The following is a 20,854-nucleotide window of genomic DNA, read 5'->3' on the forward strand; positions in this document are numbered from 1 at the left end:
CCCGCACTGGCCCACACTGACCCCAGAGGAGTCACTCCCTTTCTCAGCTCTACTCCTGCACACAGCTACCCGCTCCTCTTCCCTCCCTCCGTTCCAGCAACAACTACTTAATGAGTTCGTACTATGTGTGGCTATATGCCGAGCTGTTCTAAGTGCTGGGGAGACCATAGGGAACAAAACACAAGTACTCCTGGCCTCATGGAGCTTACACCCCAGCGGCAGAAACTGATCTGAAAAGCCAAATAGAACCATGACTGATAAGACTCTTGGAGTTCCTTTTTTTTTTTTTTTTTTTTTTTTTTTTTTTTTTAGTTTTTCTTTTAATATACTTGACAGAGCACAAGCAGGCAGAGTGGCAGACAGAGAGAGAGGGAGAAGCAGGCGCTCCGTCGAGCAGGGAGCCCGATGCGGGGCTTGATCCCAGGACCCTGGGACATGACCTGAGCCGAAAGCAGATGCTCAATGACCGAGCCACCCGGGCGCCCCTTGGAGTTCCTTTCAAAGAGGCAGGTCCTCTCCTTGATGGTTTATAAGGAACTTAGCTTAGAAATAATGTTCCCTTAGGTGGTGCCTTCAGTGCGGCCCGCTGGCTGTGGGGATTGTTTGTGCCACTGATCCCCCAGTGGGGGCTGAGGGACTCCTGCAGGCACCAGCCCCTTTGTCTGTCCAAGGGAGAGGGTCTGGTTCCCCCTTCCTCACAGGGTCATTGTGAGTATTCTGAGATCTTGCTTTGGCACAGTGCCTGTTGCCTGGTAACATACGCTCTGTTCACCATGTCTGCCTCCTTTGCTGCTTAGAGCAGACATGGTGGTCTAACAAGTCCCCCTCACCCACCGTCCGGGTCCCTGCTGCAGCTGCAGACAGGGCAAGAGGCTTCCAAGCTGACCGAGTCACAAGGGTAATGGGTATGATGGCAAGAATGGACACCCAGCAATAGCTGGGGTCCCACAGCTGCCTCTCCCCAGCCCCCTCCAGGCTGCTCAACACAGACTGTGGAGACACAGGCAGCCGTGCCCCGATGTGGCAGACAGTTATCCTTGTTGGGCCTGTCTAGGGTCTGTTCTCCTTCCCAGCCCTGGTGAGCATTCCCCTGCATGTGCCCTGGGCAGGCCTTTCTAGAGCCCCATGGCCAGGAGCCAGCAGCAGTGCCTGTGAGAGGCGCGCGGTGGGGTGGGGGTCTGGAATGGGGATGGTTACCAGCACTGGAGTTTCTGTGCCTTATTTCCTACCTTTCCCAACAGTGCTGTCAGTTAAGGGCTGTCAATGCCCCTTATAGGTGAAGAAACTGAGGGTAAGAATTCACCCAAGCCACTCTCCTAATAAGGGACAGAACCAGCATTTGAATGCGGGTTGTCCAAGTCCAGAGCCAGGGTTTTGCCTGAACTCCACAGCCTTTCTCCCCTCTATGATCCACCCACACATCAAATGCACGGGGACAGAGAGCTCCCCGGGGCCTCTGGGAGCACGGGGAGCACTTGGCTTTGCCCAGTTGAGGCTCCTGAGTGCTGGCTTTGACAGCTTTGAAAGAGAAGAACCATGCGGGGAGCAGTGCCACATTTTGGAAGAAAATACCCAAGGAACTAGCGGTCCTAAAGGGCACAGTTGGAGGGACCTTGGAGGTCATCTCCCCGCATCCCTCATTTTCCAGAGGAGAAAATGGAGGCTCCTGTGGGGAGGGGAGTTCCCTGCATGCAGAACTTCTGACCACCCTGCAGACTGCCCAGTGTGCTTGGAAGCCCTGTACTGGTGCCCAGATACCAGATACCGGCAGGGGGAACAGACTCGAATCCAGCCCCGCCTCCTCCCTGCTGGGTGGCTCTCGGCCACTGCCACCGAGAGTATCCCCAAGGCCGGGTCTGCAGGTTGCGGGGCTTCAGAGATCGCGGATGTGGGGAGCCCGTTCAGCACCTGGCCCCTGCTGGGTACCCAGTGAACCTCAGCTATTATTACCACCCTGGTTCAGTGAGTGCCGAGCAGCACCAAGTCTCTTAGGTGTTGCTTTGCTTCTCTGGTTTTGTGGGACTCCATTCCTAGGACCAGGGAGGAAACAACGCCCCCTGTCATCATTGAACACTGAGATCCATCTCGGGGAGGGCTGAGCTTCAGCTCTGTACCTATTTAGGATTCAAATCCCTTGGGCTGTAGCTGAGGTGGCAGCCCCAAGTTCCCAATGTGCCTGTGGCTCCAGGCCCATTGCTTAACCTCTGCCTAGGTCAGATTTCTGTCAGCTGAATGAGCATGGTAGTGACCTGCCTCCTTACCCCCTACCCCGCCACGGGAAGTTTACTGTGTCCATCTGAGGGAGGGATGGCTATGAAGTCTAACGTCATTCAGAGAGGCTATGTCCCTGTGGGGTTTTTCTTGTGGTGGTGACATGGGTGTGTGTTGGGGGGGGGGGGGTCGCAGACAGACTTCTCTTCCAGAGAGACAGAGCTACCAGGGAGTGACAACTGATACAGAAGTATAGCATCCTCGCCACTGAACCCTGGGGAGTAAGAGGTGAGACCTGTGGAAATCCTGCCAAATTCCACCTCTTCCTTCCCTCCCTCACCTCATACAGCCCTCCTTCTAGAGCCACCAGAAACCCCATCAGCCTGACTGCAGTTTCTAGCTTCATCCCCCATGCCTAGGCGTGAGTTTGGAGCTTCTCACTAGGGGTTGATGTAATGTCTTTGGATCCCACATCCTCTCACCTGGTTTTCTCAAGACTAAAGGCAATTAGGCACAGGCCAGGCTGGGCTGAGGGAAGCAGCCAGTGGCAAGGGAGGGCCATCCTCCAAGTCTTTCCACTCTGCTGACCCAAGAGCCTGTGTGGAAGTGGGGGCACGAGGGGGGCAGTTCCCTTACATTTTCTTATGGTTTGGGAATGCCCGTGGGGCTTGACTCTTAGGCAGCAAGCTTTTCCTGGCTTCCTACAGAGGGCATGACCCCTGGATCAGCCTCATGATTCCTGAGGAAACCAGGAATGGCTTGGCTTGACAGTGGTTTTCTCTATGGAGATGAATCCTGGCCCCTCTAGCTGTCTAATTAAACTTCCCAGGCAAGAGACACCCAGGAGAGCAAGGCTGGCCCACGGCTCCAGGGCCAGTGGCATCTCCATAGCATCTCCTGTTGTTCTTGACCTCCACCTGCCTCGGGCCTCGGATTCCCTGCTAGTCTTTGTGAGACCCTCTTTGTACACTCTTTCCAGGGTCCTATTCTCGATGTGGATGTTTCTGGACTTGTTGACGTACCCTCGCGGTCTTGTTCGGAATGAGGAAGAGGGTACTGCAGTAGCGACCATGATCCTTCTGCAGCAAGAACTCATTAGGTTTTTCTTTCTTCATTTTCCTTCATTCCAACAGAAACGGAATGAGCCTCTCTTACACGCATGGTTCAGTCCTGCATGCTGGAGAAATGGGGGAAAATGAGTGCTGCTGATGGAGGTGGTTGGGGAAGACATGGGCTGTGACCTCACCTTTGCCTGAGTCCTGAGGCTGCTTCGTTTAGTGTCGGGGACGTAATGTGGGCCAGGACACTCTGTGAGAGCCAGTGTCCAGTAGCACCAGCAAGAAGCAAACTCCGTGCTAACTCTGCCCACGTCCAGGGACCAGCCTGCCCAAAGTCAACTCCTAAGTCCCTTCTAGCATCCTGGGCCCCACCAATACCGGGCAGCTCTTTTTTCTGGAACACATCAAGCACTGCCATCCTCTGGACCTTTGCTCTCACTACTCAGGCATCCAATACCTTGCCCTGCCATACCTCTTAAGAATTCATTCAGGGCGCCTGGGTGGCTCAGTAGGTTAAGTCTCTGCCTTAGGCTCAGGTCATGATCCCAGGGTCCTGGGATCGAGCCCCGCATTGGGCTTTCTGCTCGGTGGGGAGCCTGTTCCCCCCTCTCTCTCTGCCTGCCTCTCTGCCTACTTGTGATCTCTGTCTGTCAAATAAATAAATAAATAAATAAATAATCTTTAAGAATTTATTCAAAGGTTTATTCACCTTCTGTGAGAAGCCTCCTCTAAGACTACCTTGTAATGCATTATTCCTTCCTTTGTGATCCCTGCTCAGTTTATGGGACATTTACCCACTTCGAGTCTGCTCTGTGCCGGACACTGTGTGGAGCCCACCTTGCCTTCTGCTCTGAACACAAGCGGTTCACATCGGATTCTCAATGCCTCCGGGGCTGGGGCCAAATCTCTGTGATTTCTGTGTCTGTGTCTCACCACTGTGTTTTGCACTCTGTGGAAAGTGCAAACGGAGAGATGGCTTCTAGACTGGGCTCTGCCCACTAATTAGTCGTGTGGCCTCGGGCCAATCTTCCAGCCTCTCTGGTCTCCTTTCTCCCTGACAAATAGCGGTGATGATACCCATGGTTGTTCAGGAGACAGTGAAAGGTCTGGAGAGAAGACTCCTGAAAGCTGGGAGCCCCAGGCCAGTGAAAGATGTGGGGGTAGTTGTACCCCCATCCTTTCACCGGCGGCGAAGCCGATTCTCAAACCCTCCGCTCTCTTCGAATGTCAAGTGCACCAGCTTCCAATCCCTCCTCGGGGTGGGCCTTTGGGCGGCTGGGAATCCTAGGCTGCGGAGGATTCCGGGGCAAACTCCAGACTCTCCTCCCGCCCAGCCGTCCCTTCCCGAGGCCTCGCAGAACACACCTTAAACCCGGCGCCGGAGCGCAGTTCCGAGCGCAGCCCAGAACCGCAGCTTCGCGGCGCGGGCCCGGGCCGGGGTCGCGCATCTCCAGCCGTGACTCAGGGCCGCTCCGGCTGGGGGTGCGTGGAGGTAGGCGGGACCGACTAGGGCCGCGCGGGGGCAGGCGGCGGGCGCTCGGTCGCTGAGCTGTGGGAGCAGAGGCTGGTTCTGGCCCGTCGCCATTCCACCGCGGGCGTCTGGCTCGCGGGGCCTTGCTCCAGCGCGGCTACGCACCCGCCGTGCTCCTCTACCCGTGCGCCGCGGCCGGGGCAGCCGGCGGGGGCTGGAGCGCGGGGCGGGCTCTGCGCGCGAATGAATGGTCGCCCGGGGGACGCGCGCGCTCAGGGCTGAAGGGCATTAGGACCGTGAGGATCGCTCCGCGCTCCTGTCTCTCCCTATCACCCCCCACCCCCCACCTCTCTCCCTTTTCTGCTCTGCAGGACTGAGCAGCCAGGCGCGAGCGAAAACAAACAGCTGGGGCTGCGAGCGCCCCCACCCCGGCCCCGAGAGCAACCGGCCCGGGCCCCCACTCGGGGCGCCCGCCCGCCCACCATGAGGAAGATCCGCGCCAATGCCATCGCCATCCTGACCGTAGCCTGGATCCTGGGCACTTTCTACTACTTATGGCAGGACAACCGAGCCCACGCAGCATCCTCCGGCGGCCGGGGCGCGCAGAGGGCCGGCGGGAGGCCAGAGCAGCTCCGCGAGGACCGCACCATCCCGCTCATTGTGAGTACGCCCTGCGCGCCGGGCGGCCGGCCGGGGAGCCGCGGCGCGCGTCCTTAGCCCCGCGCGGCTGCAGAGGGCGCGGGGCAGGGGGCTGCGTGCCCGCCGCGCCCTGCCGGCTTTGTATATGTTGGAGCATTCCTGTCCGTTGTTATGGCAACCTCTGTCGGGCCAGCCGGGCCAGGGCGCACGGATGGAGGGAGGGTGACAGCGGATGGGGGCTGGGAGAAAGTGCTGCAAGTTTGGTGGGCCCGGCGAACGCGCGCGACTGGGAACGTGGCTCTCTCAGCACTGCGCGGGCGGAGCCGGGGGCTGGGGGTCGGGGGCCGGGGACAGTCCGCACCTCGCCAGCCCCAGGAAGGCAGCTGGACCTTGCGCGTAGCGAGCCGGTAGTGGGAACCTCGCGCGGCTGAGCGCGTAGGAGGCGGTGCGCAGCCCCTCTCTAGCTCCCGGGGGCAAAGGACGTGGGGTGGGGGCGTTGGGTAAGGCAGGGTCGCTAGGGGCTGCGCCGGGCTTTGCGCCCCCATTTTCGGCTCGGATCAACTTGAACTTGATTCTCTCGCACGGAGGACTCGAGTTCCCACTGCAGCCGCGGCGTTCTCTGGGTCCGGGAAAGGTCTCTCTTCCTGTATGCGCCCTTCACCCCAACACGAGGGTCCATCACGACTGGCGAGCTGGCAGTGTGTGCGCTACGGCTGGGAGATTTCCTCTCTCGCGGTCTACTCCGCGATGCGCCAGTGGGGAAACAAAGGTGGCGGAGCACGGTGGGGGCCTCCGCGACGTTGCCGGGGCCCTAGGCGCTCCGGGGACTTGGGCTGGGGCGTGCGGAGCCCCCGTCGCCCTGCAGGGGGCGTTGCTGTCGTCGCCTCCGCCGGGGCCCCGGGTGACTGCCCTGTGTAGCAGGGGCACCTGTTGAGGCGGGAGGCTCTCGGACCCGCGGAGAGGCGCGGTCGGGGGACCGCGTTCTTCCGACAGGGGCGGGTGGTGGGCGAGAGCCTGGGGCGACCCTCGGAACAAGCTGCTGCGCTGGGGCAGCTCTGCCAGAAGAGGACCAGGAAGAGGGAGAGCAAAGTGTGGGGCCAAGGGGGGAGAGTAGAGCCGGGTGGCCATTCTGATGGAAAAGATCTGGGCCTGGGGAGGGAGGAGTGCGAAGCTCCTCTGGGAGGGGAGATGCAGGTTCAGGAGGTCGAAGGCTTGTGTGGAGTAGAATCTGGGATATTTCTGCAAAGGCAGCTGAGCCCCAGGAATATGGGGAGGCGGGTGTCAGTGTGGAAATGTTCACATATTCCCAACCTGCCCCAGATGCCGTGTCTTGTCAACCCCCCCCACCCTCCCCACCTCTGGAAGACGTAAAAAAACCCTGCAGAGGAACCGTATTTCCTAGCTTTGCCTCCGGAGACCTTGGGGTTTATGGGTTTCCTCCAGCCCCCACCCCCAACTCCCAGATCCCTGTCCAGCTGAACTCTGTGGGTGAGCCTGATTAGGTGGCGTGTTCCCTTCTGAGCCCAGGGTCGCTGTCACTACGAACTGTTTCCAGAGCACTTGAGGATGTTTGGACGGAAAGGCTGAAGAGCATAAATCTTCCAGTGTAAAGACTCCAGGGTATTGGGATCTGGGCAGACTGACAGAGTGGAGTGGGAACTGGCCAAACCAGTAGTGGCCCCAGACCTGCAGGGAGCTTGTGCAGGACCCATCCGAGAGACCCTGTTCTTACACCCTGAGAGGGCCAGCCCAGGTCTCAGGGTAGGGGGGCTTGGATGGGCCGGGGAGAGGCAGGCTGGCCAGATGTTCTGTCCTTCGCTCTGGTGACGCTCTAGTGACGTGTGGGGAAGAGGGTCTGAGGTGGAGCAGGAGGGGGAGGGGAGAATGGAAGGGAGAAAGGAAGGGGAAGGGAAGGAAGAGAGCCCAGGGAAACTGTCGGTGGGAGCGGAGCTGGAGTATGGGTCTCCTCACAATTGTCTCTCCTTCAAAATCCTGACCTTGCTCTTGGACCTATCCTTACTCCTCCTTGCCCTCCAAGATGCCGGAGGGCCGCTCAGACCAAGAGCCCTGGAACGGTTGGGGGGGTTGGGGGGGCGGGCTCTGCTGGAGGCCCCCCGCCGAGTTTTGAGAGGAGGAAATTGGAGGTCGTGAGGGGGAGCCCATGAACAACCTCCGGCCCTCTCCTTGTTCCCATGGGGTTCGACTTGCTGCAGATTGGAGCAGGGCTGTGAACTGGATGCTAAGTTTAAAGTGTGAAGGATTATCAAGATGATCCCGGGAGCCAGGGAATGGAGGTGCAGGAACAGAGGGAGAGGGGGAGTTCCGGGGAGTGAGCCACAGCCTCTTCTCCGGCCACCGGGCCCTGGCCAGCGCCCTCTCTGTTCTTCAGTTTTAGCTCTGTTCTGCTGCATAGACATTGGTCCCCAGTCACACACCTCCCTGGACACAGCCTTGCATCGTCTTCCTATCTTCCGAGGTATTTCAGTTCAGGAGGGTTATTAGTCATATAGGCTGTCACGCAGGGACTATGCTGGAAGCTTCTTACATCTCCATATTGATGCACACAGCCAGACTTAATAAGTACTTGTTAGGCGAATGAAGTAGGATTTCTGCCCATCTCTGGGAGCAGCCAAGCTTCACCAACCCCCCCCCCGCCCCGCCCAGGTCCCCCATCCTAGTGTTTTGTTTCTGGCTCCAACCTGAGCATAACTAAGGAGGTAGGGGAATGCATGTTCATCTCCCCTGGGGGTTGAACCCTTTGTCCTGCCTAAAAGAGGCAGGTGCCTCTGAGGGTTGCTTTCTCCCGGAACGCTGTGGTGAACCTCTCACTGGTCTCCCTGCCCTTCTAAAACATGTCTCTGTCTAGTTGGGCCAGGACGCTACATGTGGGTTTTCAAATTCTTAGGGAATGATGTGGCCAGCGCTGCTGACAGAGGCTGAGAAAATTCAGACAAGCGTCATCATCACTCCCCTGGGGAATTGGAGAGCAGAGCTGGGAAAGGGAGGGTCTGCCTAACAGCCTGGGCCAGGGGGGGCAGCTCTGCCTTCACAATGTCTGGGCTATTTGAAGCCGGCCAAGTTGCTTCTAGACCTTGGAGGCCCTGTTTGGCATTGTGGGGTGTCGGCATAGCAACCGTATGGCCCGGATTTCTCAGGGAGGTCCTGATTTTTAATATTCTGTCCTGCTGTCAGCCCATGTGTCACAAATTTTGATGTGAAGAATTGGTTATGGAATGTGTAAAACTACAAGGAGATACTGACTCCGTCCCTAAGTGGCTGCTGACGATGTGGCAGGACTCGTGATTTTTCCATGCCGTTTTTTCTGGGCAACGCAGTGGGTTTGGGGAAATCCACTTGAATCTACATTGATGCATGCTGGCCCCGGACAGCCTCTAAAGCAGGCGGCCGAGCAGACACGGCCGGCCTCCGGTCCTCAGACCTCGCAGTCGGGAAGAACATTTGTGATTGGTTTGGCACCCAGGTTTTCCATATGCTAGTTCTCTAAGAGGCATGGGTGGGATGCTAAGGTGCTACACGGAATTTCACTTTGCAGGCATATTTTTAAAAGACTGTCCATTACGAATATTTTCAGGAAAGGGGTACTCATTTGCAACATTGCCTGTTTGGAACCGTGAAAGTCTTAGGCACGAGGTTGTTTTTTTTTTTTTTTTAAGATTTTATTTATTTATTTGATGGAGATAAAGAGCACAAGTAGGCAGAGCAGCAGGCAGAGGAAGAGGGAGAAGCAGACTTCTCTCGACAAGCAGGGAACCCGATGTGGAACTCGATCCCAGGACCCTGGGATCATGACCTGAGCTGAAGGCAGACATTTAGCCAGCTGAGCCACCCAGGTGACCCAGGCACAAGTTTTGTTATCCTCCAATTCGAATCCTGCTGATGATTATGGACAAAATATTTATATCTCTGGACCTTAGTTATTTTATGTCAAATGGGGGTTAAATGATTTCTAAGGTTTGTTGATCCTTAGACAAGCTCATGAGAACTTCATTTCTAGAAGCAAATAAATTGGCTTCAAGGGAATTTTCCTGAGGGGCATTGTAAGGTTTATTGCTTGTGGAGGGACAGGTCCCTGTCAGGAGGAGGTCCTGCAGTGACCCCTGAGGCCTCAAAGGGATCTCTGCTCACCGAGCAGGAGGGGACACAGGTGACGGACGGCTTTCCTGGTGCTGTGCCCTGAGAGTGGAGGCTTCAACAAGATCTTGATGGGTTCATATTTTATTTATCATGTGTGCATTTCGGAACTGTGGAATAGGGTTTGCCTAAAAGACAGAAAATGATTTTATATTTCATTTGTCTAGGTGCCACACACAAGACAGAGGATGGGGAGGGAGATGCATGTTCACCTATAGCTCCCTTTGCCAAAGTGCTCAGATTGGGAAGCACCTGGTCTTCCGTCACTTGGGTCTCAGCCTGGGTCATGCTGAGACCTTCCTGTAGGACTTGGGGATAGCACAGAGGCACCAAGACTGGTAAGGGCCTGAGAGCCCAAGAGTCACCTCCCTGGGAGGCCTGAGGCCCGAGGTCCCAGGATTCTAAGGTGCTGCTCACTCTTCAGATGGGCGCCATTATTTCTGTGCAGTAGCAGTAGTTCCCGCACTGGCTGCTCCAGGCCTTGGGCCTGGCTTTCTCCTCTGGTAGTCGAGTTTACCAGCTCTGGGAGCAGAGGAAGCCCTTGGGTCTGGAAATGCCACTTCAGGAGATGTGGAGGGGCACAGGCCAATCAGACAATTTCCTGGGTGCACTTGCAGACGGTGTGCAACGGCTCTGGAAATGGCCTGCAGGGCCTTGGTGTCTCTCTTCTAAATGGACACTTGTGCCCTTTGATCCCTACCTGTCTGGCCTCTGTCAAGGCCGTTACCTCTGTGTGATATTTATGGAGGCTGCGTTCGTTGGCTACTTCTATGGTAGATGTCTCACAAACTTCAACCTCTCAGATTCCCCTCAACAACCTGACGAGGTAGGTACCATTATCAGGTCTGGATGACATAGGAGTAAACCGAGGCTTACTTATCCACAATCAGGCAAGTAGGAAGTGCCTTTAGAACGAGGTGTTTCTGCCTGTGAGGCCCAAGTTATGTCTTCTTTCCCCTGAAGCATCTTTAGGGCAAGACCAAGGCTGATGCCCCAGCACCTCTTTCCTGGAGTACTTAGATCCGCGTTGTGTTGACTCCATAAACATTTGGTGGGGAAAGAAACGCAAAAACCATTGAGAACAAGATGTTAGCAGTAGAAAAGTAGGATTATGGGTAATCCCCCCATCCGTCTTTTGGCTTTTTCAACATTTTTTTTAAGTAGGCTCCATGCACAGGGTGGGACTTGAACTAACGACCACGAGACCCGAGCCGAGATCAAGAGTCAGACGCTTAACTGACTGAGCCATCCAGGTGCCCCTCAACATTTTTTTTTTAAGATTTATTTATTTATTTGAGAGAGAATGAGAGAGAAAGAGAGAGCGTGGTAGGGGGCAAAGGAAGAGGAAGGGAGAAACCCAAGCAGACTGTGTGCTGAATGCAGACCCCGACACGGGGCTTGATACTACGACCCTGAGATCAGACCTGAGCTGAAACCAAGAGTCAGGTGCTTTAACTGACTGCACCCGCCAGGTGCTCCTTGACGTTTTTTGTTTTTTGTTTTTTTTTTTAAGATTTTATTTGTTTATTTGACAGACAGAGATCACAAGCAGGCAGAGACGCAGGCAGAGAGAGGAGGAAGCAGGCTCCCCGCTGAGCAGAGAGCCCGATGCGGGGCTCGATTCCAGGATCCTGGGATCATGACCTGAGCCGAAGGCAGAGGCTTTAACTCACTGAACCACCCAGTGGCCCCACCCTGATGTTTTTTATAATAAACATCTTTTAACATTATAATGACAAAGCCCTTTGGGATAATTATTTTTAAAGGTATTCAGTGCTGAATAAAATCACTCTCGACTCCTCATGAAAGTAAACTTCTTAACCACATCTCACACTTCTGACTCTCCCATCAGTGCTCAGCATTGATTGAGCCAATGGAAAAGGCAAGAGGTTTATGTGACTTATTCCATAAGGCGTGAAGGAATAGAACTAGGGCAAGTGAGTAGAAGTTGCAGTGAGAGAGGACAACTGTCACTGAACCATCCATCTCTGGAACAGTCCAAAGGATGACCAGGGTTTCTCTTCACCCCCTGTCAATAGGTCAGCAGTTTCTTCGCAGCAGTTGCCCGGGGATGAGAAAAGGCTTGCTGTCCGTCCATCTCCTAAGACATCAGGCAGCTCTGTGATGGGGTTTGAAATAGGGTCCAGTTCTTACACCACAAGGGACCTGGCGCTGTAGGGAGCAGGGCTGGCTGAGAACACGGAGGCCAGGCCAGGGAGGAGGATGACTGAAAGACCCATAACGGTCGGCCACTGTGCTGTCCCCTCCCTGTTCCTTTGGAGCTACCAAGTAGGCAAGCAGTGGGGGGCGAGGGTGATTAGAGGCAAAGCCACAAAACAGCAAACGTATTTAGTGTCTTTCCTGCTCCTCAGAATGAGGCCCACAAAGCTTTCCTGCCCAACTGAAGCCAGGCCTGCCCATCTCCCCGACAATCTGAATTTCAGCTATACCTTAGAACAGTATCTGGCAGGAGACAGTGTGACCATCCGCAGGATTTTTGTGAACATATCAGAATAGGTAGGAGTGGCAGCCTGGAGTATTTTGGAATTCAGGGGGCAAATGGGAGAACGCTTTTCGATTATACTCCCTAGGCAAGATAAGGCTCAGGCCACATTTGGGAAGACATGGAGGCAAGTCTGTCCCAGGGAGAGCCTTTCAACTCTTCTGGACCCATTAGGGAGAGCTTCAGGTGTGGTTTAAGGGCCCCAGTGTCTCTTTCTTGCCATTCCATGAAGTGAGGTGTGGCTCAATGTACATTAGGAATAGCATGTCCCAGAGCTTAGAGGTGGGTGACATCTCTTGACACGCTCAGAGTGTGACACCTGCCATTAGAGGCCCTTGAAGGGTCAGGACCTGGCAGAACAGAGTGGCTCGAGATGGAAACAGGTGTTGGCCACAGGGGAATGAAAGTGTGAGGGGATGGAGAGATGATGTGGAATGAAAACCAAGTGACCCACTTCTAGGGTTAGTCTTGCTCCCAAGGGGTGACGTTTTCTTAGGTGAGTTACTTCCCCTCTCTGAGCCTTAGTCCCCTCATCTGTCAGATGAGGGTTGAACTATAGGACCTCCGAGGCGCCTTCCAACTCAAAACATCCTTAACTTTGTTTACCTACTTCTGAAGAAGTGAGGTGGCCCCAAACCAGGGCTCAAGGTCTGCTAGTGCTTAGATGAAAGAGAATAAGGCCATAAGGTGAGGTGTACAAAGAGCTAGGCCATTCATGTGCAGAAGAGCATGAAACCTTCAAGGTTTCATAAGGAATAAGCTGGACCTACTCCGCCCCTGTTCTCTTTCCTTCAAACGCTGTCTGACGGAGCTGCGCAGCTCCCTTTCTGCTACACTAGAAGCCTGCGGTATTTGTGTGCTGGGTTTGCTCACAGACACACATGTAGGAGTGTCTGTGTGGACTTCAGACATCTGGGCCATCTGGGGAGACCAAAAAGAAACCACAAAGACCCCTGAGCAGAGAATGGATAGTCCTGTGTCCTTGCACTTGACTCAGAAGACAGGTGTGGAATTGCCCTTAGGCCACAACCTGGAAATGAACATTGGAAAAATCAGTTTAAGGAGATCAGGAAGTTGGCCATCTCCTGGTAGCCTTTCGCTTTTCTGGGGTTACAAATCCAGCAGATTTGAAGAAGTGAGATGAGAGAATTGCTAGGAGCTGCAGCTACACCGAGAAGGGACTACGGTTGACAACAACGGAACCAACCAGGAAAGGCCATAGGAGTTTGGAGCAGTCCTCCTCTTCCTGAACAAACACACACCGGTCAGAAGTGCTGATGGCACCATTATTCCTTCTCTTGACAATTATTTGCTGAACGCTTACTATGTGTCAGGACTGTTCCAGGTTCTGGAGATAACAAAATGGGTAAAAGGCCCTGGTCTTGACAAGCTCGCATCCTAGTCTGGGAGAGACCATAAACAGATAAATATACAATGCATTAGGTGTGGAGTGGGGGGCAATACCATAAAATAAATACCATGAAAATAAAGCCACAAAAGGGGACAGAGAGACGAGAGAAGGATGGCCAGGAGAGGCTCTCAGATAAGATGGTGTTTGAGCTGTGGCATGAATGGAAAGAGAGCCATACGGGCATCTAGCGGGAGAATGTTCCAGAGGGCCAAGGCCCAGGGCACAATCTTTGCAGGGTGTGTGCCCAGGGCACTTGGCTGGGACAGGCTCAGCAAGGGTATAAGTGGCCCAAGGTGGAAGTCTGGGTCATTAGGCCCGTAGGCTGTGGGGAGGAGGCTCAGGAACATGTCCCTGAGTCATCAGGAAGTGATAAATTACACCCAGTGTACAGGCTGGGTATGTCAGCGGACTGTCATTCCGTTCAGAAAATCTTCCAGAAATGTGATCAAAAATAATGGAAAGTGTTGATTCTTAAAGAGGTAACTAAGTTCTTCGAAAAACAGTCTATGGCTGGAACCTGGAACACTTCATTTCCTGAGATCAATGAGGTACTTGTGTGTGTTGTGTCTCTCTCTCTCTCTCTCTCTCTCTCTCTCTCTCTCTCTCTCTCTCTCTCTCTCGGCTGGTGAGGGGGAATGGAGAGTGCTGGTGCCTGAAGAGATTTAAAAGACAAAAGATAATGGGGCCCTTGTTGAAATACTGGAGTGACGCAGGGTGGGGGAGGGCTCTGTCTCGGGAGGGAGAGTTCTGTGTGGGAAGAATTCCTCCATATGGTGGTACCTGGTCGAGTCCCCCTTTGTTTCCTCATCTGCTTCACTGTGTTCTCCTCATGTGCATTTGGGACCCCAGAAAGAATGTTTTCTGGCAATGCAGGAACTTGGAAGTCTTGTCCTTGTGTACAAGCAGGTTCCCCTTCTGTACCGGCAGAACCCCGAAGGCAGAAGCATCCGGGGCCTTCCCTTAGACATGGCGTGGGCCCCCGAGGCCTGGCAGGATCAAGGACCCCACACGGCTTTTTTATCAGGCAGGCAGTGGAAGAAAGGGGCTGCTTTCAGGGACAAGACCGCTCTGCCTAGGCCTGTCTGAGACTGTGTCCACTGATGTCCAGGTGGCTTCCCCAGTGCCCTGGTGGCTGGTATGATAAGGCTTCATGTGTTCCCGGACAACCGCCATCGCTGTCTCTGTGGTTCAGGTCACACACCCTCAATTCCAGACCGCTGTCAGTCACGCCCTTTCAGAGGCTGCTTTTCAGAGTTCAGATTTTCATCCCTTTATCTTCTCCCAGCAGCGCTGGCTTTTAGCTTCTTTCAACCAACTGTTGGGGAGTACTTCTGACATTCCAAGGTCTTTCATCTCAAGGGGTTCTGGCCCAGGGAGGCCACAGCCAGAAGGGACCCATGTTGTCAAGTTGCCAAGTTTTCAGTCGGTTTTGAGGGGTGGGGGGTAGCTTTTGGCGCCTCGCAGGTCTCTGACCAGATTCTTTGCTTAGAAACGAGCTTTTCCCCTCCAATTGAAGTTCCTCCTTGCAGGGTTGGAAGGGGAAGAGGCTGAGGGGAGTAGGAGAGGTTGGGGGCATTATCCAAGGGTTTGGGGTAGAGCCCTTCCTGAGGCTCAGGGAGAAAGAAGATGCGATCCATTAGTGATGTCTGAGCTGGTGTTGATGGCTTAAAGGAGTCAAGTGGTAGGATTGAGCCAGAGCCCCCAAATAGTTCACCAGACCTGAGGCCAGAGGGAGAAAGGGAACCCAGGGAGAGAGCACACACACTGCAGGGACCAGGGAAGATGATAGAGGACTTTTGGGAGCCATAAGCCAAAAGGGATGTGCCAAGTAGAGCCTGGTCACAGGGGATCTGGTGGAGGGTGGCCCCTGTCCCTGGGTAGCCAGAGCGCTGCATGGTCCAGATGTGCACTGACCACTATGTGACCACAGCCACATGTGGCTACTGAGCGCTTGACGTGTGGCTGATGCAACAGGGGGAACTGAGTTTTAATTTTATTTAATTTTAATTGATTTAAAGTGGAAAAGCAAACACTCATTTCAGTTATTGGGCAACTTTTAGGAGTGTTTGGAAGAACTGAAGTTTGTGGAATCTACATTTTGAACTGTAAAGTTTATGAATTGTCAATATGGAGCAAGTATTTCCGGTGAAAATTTAGTGTCTCAGTTGAAATGTGCGGTAAATGTGACATACACTGAATTTCAAAGACTCAGTACAAGAAAAGGATTTTAAAATATTGACTACATTTTGAAATGATAATATTTGGATGTATTGGGCTAAATGATATACACTATTAAAATCATTTTTATCTGTTTCTTTTTACCTTTTTAATGTGGTTATTAGAAATACGTAAATTCCACGTGGCTCGCCTTCTATTTCTTTGGGCTGAGCTGGTCCTTACACGTGTTCAGAACCGTCTCTAAAGTGCTAGGAGGTTGTCGGCAGAAGGTTTTATGTAAAGTGAAGAATGTAACTACATTCCCAATTTACCTTGACTTCGGGGTAAGTCCTTTCTGGTCCTACCGCTGCAGAGTCTGGTTCCTAACGCATCGTCATCTATGGGCACGGGACACCTCCCAGCATGGGCCTTCGTCCTCATACCATCATTAAAACCAAGGCCAGTGTTTTCTTGAAGCCTCTTCTCTTTTCAAAATCCCTTCTAAGCTCTCGCTGTGATGAAAATGGGTTTTGGGTAGGAGGGGTCGGAGCAAGGGAAGCAGGGAGCCTTTTACTCCCTTGGAAAGTAGAGGGATTAGTTCTAGTCTGTTGCTTTCGGTGTTTCGTCTTTATCCTGTTAGAGCCAGAATGATAAATAGGTCTCGGCTCCACGGCCAGCCCAGAACCTGTGGAAGAGGCCGCCCGCAGCCCCGCGGGGAGAAGGCTGCTGAGGCTACCTCAGCACTGAGTGGGAAAGAGGCGGCTGATTAGCCATGTCTGTAAAGGGCACGGACTGGGACTGTAGAACACATGCTTTGTATATCTTGATTCTGCCTGATGAGGTTGTCTTCTTAGAATTTTCCTCCACTTTAAAGACCTGCGACATGTTTTAAGAAGTTGGCCACTTAGAAGAAGCAGGGATGAGGCTTGCGCTGAGTTAGATGTGCAGAGGGGAAGTTGATCATCTCAGCTGATCAGAACCCTAACCAAGGAGATGTGACAAGAGCTTTAAAACACTGTGTGGTGGGGCACCTGGGTGGCTCAGTGGGTTAAGCCGCTGCCTTCAGCTCAGGTCATGATCTCAGGGTCCTGAGATCGAGTCCCGCATCGGGCTCTCTGCTCAGCAGGGAGCCTGCTTCCGTCTCTCTCTCTCTCTCTCTGCCTGCCTCTCTGTCTACTTGTGATCCCTCTCTGTCAAATAAACAAATAAAATCTTTAAAAAATAAATAAATAAATAAATAAAACACTGTGTGGACTTTTAAAACACTTGTTCACTGACTCAGAAGAGGTGTGTTGGCTCTTGTCTGGGACCAGTCTACTGGCAGGATAGAGACAGATCTGTAAACCCAAGGAGAAAGGTAGACACCTGGAGGGGCTGGGGGAAGAGAAGAGGCTTGGTTCTTTTTCCTTTTTTCCATATCTTCCCTCCCTTAAAAGTGGGCTCTGAACTGGAGAACATCTGCTTCTTGGTGCCACATTTCTGGTTATGGCTTTGTTTGAGATGCAGAATGAGAGTGGCCAGGAGCACAGCCCCTGGAGCCATGTTCCAGCTCTGCTACTTACTGCAACTTATTTAAACATGCCCTGCCTCAGTTTCCCTCTATGTAAAGTGGAGATACCAGAAGTCCCCATTGCAGATGGTTCCCATGAAGATTAAATGAGTTAATCCCCATAAGGTGTTTGGAATCATGCCTCGAGCGTAGTAAGTGCTACACTAGCATTGGCATACAAGTTAGTAACGATGATATAAATTATCATCATTTGTTAGCTTGTGTATTACTTATTTAAAGCTGTGTAACAAATCACCCTAAAACTGAATGGTGGAAAGCTGCACAAATCATTTAGTCTCTCTCTTCTATGGGGTCAGGTATCTGGAAGTGGCTTGGCTCCGGGTTTCTCAGTGAGGTTGTAGCCAGACGGGAGCTGAGGCTGCAGTCACCCAAGGGAGCGAGAGCTACTCTCTCACGTGGCTGGCCGGCTGGTGCTGGCTGTTGGCTGGAGGCCTCCGTCCTTCTCCATGTGCGTCTCTCCACATGTCTGTTGGAGTGTTTTCATGGTGTGGGGGCTGGCTCCTCCTGTAGCAAGCAATCCAGGAGACCAAGGCGGGTATTGCAAAGACTTCTTGACCTAACCTGGGAAGTCACATAAGCAAAGGAGTGATGTGATCAGAGTTACATTTGGAGAGACCTCTGTGGCTGTTGCTTGGAGAAGAGACGGGGAAGTACAAGGGCAGAAGCACTTTCTGACTGCCTGGTAAGCGGTGGGAGCCTACCAGCTGGGTTTCATATACTTTCCCCTTTATCCATCATAGCAGGCCTATGGCCTGAGTATTACTATCCCCGTTTTACAGACAGGGAGCCTGACTCAGATTGGGTAGGTTACCTGCCAACAGAGCCAAGAGTTACCCGGAGTTGCCTGGCACCAAAGCCTGGGGAGACACACGACCTCTCAGGATGACCCCCTCGTGATGCTGTGGCTTACAAGGGAAAACACTTTGTGAAGGATCTTAATTCCTCTATTTCTCCAAGTCAGGATAAGGAACCTGAGAAAGCCAGACAGTGGAGGGGAACAGGCCCTGGTGATCTCAGCACCTCCCAGAGCTGGGGGTGGAGTTGGGTGGGTAGATCAAGGGGCTGGGGCAAGGTTTGGAAGATTGTATGGACCAGAAGGGGTGGGCTGGGGTGAGACCCCCACACTTGGCTTAGTCTCTCCAAATTAGCAAAACTTCTGAGGTCAGGGAAGCCTTAGTGTTACGTGAGCCCTAGAGATTTCCACGCAGAGGGATCAGGCCTACCCACCTGCCAGCTGGCAGCAGTAAAATAAATGAACTAGACCAATATATATCTGTGCAAATGGAGCTTAAAAACATGATGTTAGGGGCGCCTGGGTGCCTTAGTGGGTTAAGCGTCTGCCTTCGGCTCAGGTCATGGTCTCAGGGTCCTGGGATCAAGCCCCCGAGTCAGACTCTCTGCTCAGCAGGGAGCCTGCTTCCCCCTCTTCCTCCATCTGCCTCTCTGCCTACTTGTATTCTCTATCTCTCTGTCAAATAAATAAATAAAATCTCTTAAAACAAAACAAAACAAAAAACAAACAAAAAACTCCATGATGTTAAGGATGCCTGGGTGGCTCAGTTTGTTAAGTGTCCAACTCTTGATTTCGGCTCAGGTCATGATCTTGGGGTGGTGGGATCGAGCTCCGTGTCAGGCTCCACACTGGTCATGAAGCCTGCTTACTATTCTCTCTCCCCATCTCCCTCTGCCCTTCCCTTCCTGGGCATGCACTCTCTCTCCCTCTAAAAACAAAACAAAAAACCCCACACGATGTTAGAGGGGGGATTGCAGATGATTTTGTATACTTTTATGCAAATTAGAGTAATACAGTTGTGCTGTTGTTCCTGGATGTAGGTGAGTGTGTGTGCATATATCTCTCAAAGTGTAACAATGGACTAAAGAGGAGAAGCAGCACACTTAGAGCAATGAGTGTTCCTGGAGAGAGACGGAGGAGGGGAGTTTGATTTTATCTGCAATGTTTTATTTCACTTCTTTTTTTTGTTTGTTTTGTTTTGTTTTGTTTTGTTTTTTAAAGATTTTATTTATTTGACAGAGAGAGAATAGGCAGAGAGGCAGTCAGAGAAAGAGGAAGAAGCAGGCTTCCTGCTGAGCAGAGAGCCCGATGCGGGGCTCGATCCCAGGGCTCGATCCCAGGGCTCGATCCCAGGACCCTGGGATCATGACCTAAGCCGAAGGCAGAGGCTTTAACCCACTGAGCCACCCAGGCGCCCCGATTTCACTTGTTTTTGAAAAGAGAGGCTTGAAGCCAATCTGACAAAATGTTAGTAAGTTGTTAATTCTGGTAGCTGTGCAGGTGATTCCTAGTCTTTATACTTTTTAGAATTAAAAAACAAAAACAAAAACCCAAAACCTTAAGTCTAAAAACATTTTAGAAGGAAGGGAAAGGAAGAGCGGGTGCCCCAAGGTTGCTGGGTCTCAGCTGCATGAAGATGGAGAAGGAGGGTAGTGGAGGGAGGGTTGAAGGCAAGATTCCTGCCCCCTAGCCCCCCAGAAAGCCTGTCACCCACACAACACTGTTTTCATTTGCCTGGAGAACTGCAAAACGATTCTAGATTCTCAGTTCTCAGGGCTTAGGCGTGTCTTCTGCACCTGAAGATCAGCCGAGGAGGGGCTGGCATTGGAGGTAGTGGTGCTGGAGAGAGCACTCCCTCCAACAAAGTCCCAAGAGTTGGGGGTACAGGGGTCCGGGGGGAAGGAAGGGTGAGGGAGGGGGAGCCCAGGCAAGCAAAAGTGAGAGCCAGAGCCTGGGAGTTCCATCTGTGAAAGGACATGAATAGTAAAAATGGGTTCTTCACTTCTTTTGGGGTGAGGGGATGACAAAGTCTTGTGAGATAGATCAAAGTTATGAGGTTTCTGTCTATTGTTCTCTTTTCTCCCTTTAGACACTCACATGTTTAATATACAAAAGACAGGAATTCGAGAAGGAGACGAAAATCACTCCAAATCCCACGATTGGGCTTACTATTACTAACATTTTGGTGAATAATCAATTCAGATCCTTTTTGGTGGATTTTTTTTTATGATTAATTTATTTATTTGACAGAGAGAGACACAGCGAGAGAGGGAACACAAGCAGGCGGAGTGGGAGAAGGAGAAGCAGGCTTCCCGCCACCGAGCAGAGAGCCCGACGCGGGGCTCGATCCTAGGACCCTGGGATCATGACCTGAACTGAAGGCAGACACTTAACAACTGAGCCACCCAGGCGCCCCGCTGGTGGATTTTAAAAAATGAAATCGTATGGGGCACCTGGGTGGCTCAGTCAGTTAAGTGTCTGCCTTCCGCTCAGGTCATGGTGTTGGGGTCCTGGGACCGAGCCCCGTGTCTTGAGCCTGCTTCTCCCTCTCCACCTCTGCTTATGCTCTCTGTCTCTCTCTCTCTCAAATAAATAAATAAAATCTTAATAATAAAAAAAAGAGTTCATATATTTTATGCTGTTTTGTAACTGGTTTTTTTCATTTAGCACTGTATCATGAACACTTTCTCTGTCATAGTCTTCTTCCGAATTTTTTTTTATGGCTGCCTAGATTTTCATTGGGTGAATATTTATAGATTATATAATCACAATTCATGGACACCAGAGATTAGGTTAGATTGGATAATATGAAATTGTTGATTTTAGGTAAAAAATGGCCAACTATTGGCAGTTTCAAATGATTCAACCAAATACATTTTCTAGTTTTTC

At 52.5% G+C, this 20,854-nt stretch overlaps 1 protein-coding gene and 1 long non-coding RNA gene across 3 annotated transcripts in view; one reads left to right on the forward strand and one right to left on the reverse strand.

Moving 5' to 3' along the window:
• Window positions 1-487: 487 nt before the first annotated feature.
• Window positions 488-5,308, reverse strand: LOC125104044 (uncharacterized). The gene is made up of 3 exons (XR_007128575.1): window positions 5,223-5,308; window positions 4,635-4,818; window positions 488-3,388 (listed from the first exon to the last, which is right to left on the reverse strand). It is a non-coding gene; the product is annotated as an uncharacterized LOC125104044 (long non-coding RNA).
• GALNT16 (polypeptide N-acetylgalactosaminyltransferase 16) overlaps window positions 4,585-20,854 on the forward strand; it is a 94,961-nt gene continuing 78,691 nt past the window's right edge. Inside the window, exons 1-2 of one of the 2 annotated variants that reach the window (XM_047736240.1) lie at window positions 4,585-4,761; window positions 5,112-5,400. In XM_047736240.1, the coding sequence (XP_047592196.1) occupies window positions 5,224-5,400 (177 nt within the window). In that variant the 5' untranslated portion in view covers window positions 4,585-4,761; window positions 5,112-5,223. The remainder of the gene's footprint in view (window positions 4,762-5,111; window positions 5,401-20,854) is intronic. The other variant, XM_047736241.1, reaches the window with a different exon arrangement.

Source organism: Lutra lutra, chromosome 7, assembly GCF_902655055.1.
Source record: "Lutra lutra chromosome 7, mLutLut1.2, whole genome shotgun sequence".
In the NCBI taxonomy this organism is placed as follows: Eukaryota; Metazoa; Chordata; class Mammalia; order Carnivora; family Mustelidae; genus Lutra; species Lutra lutra.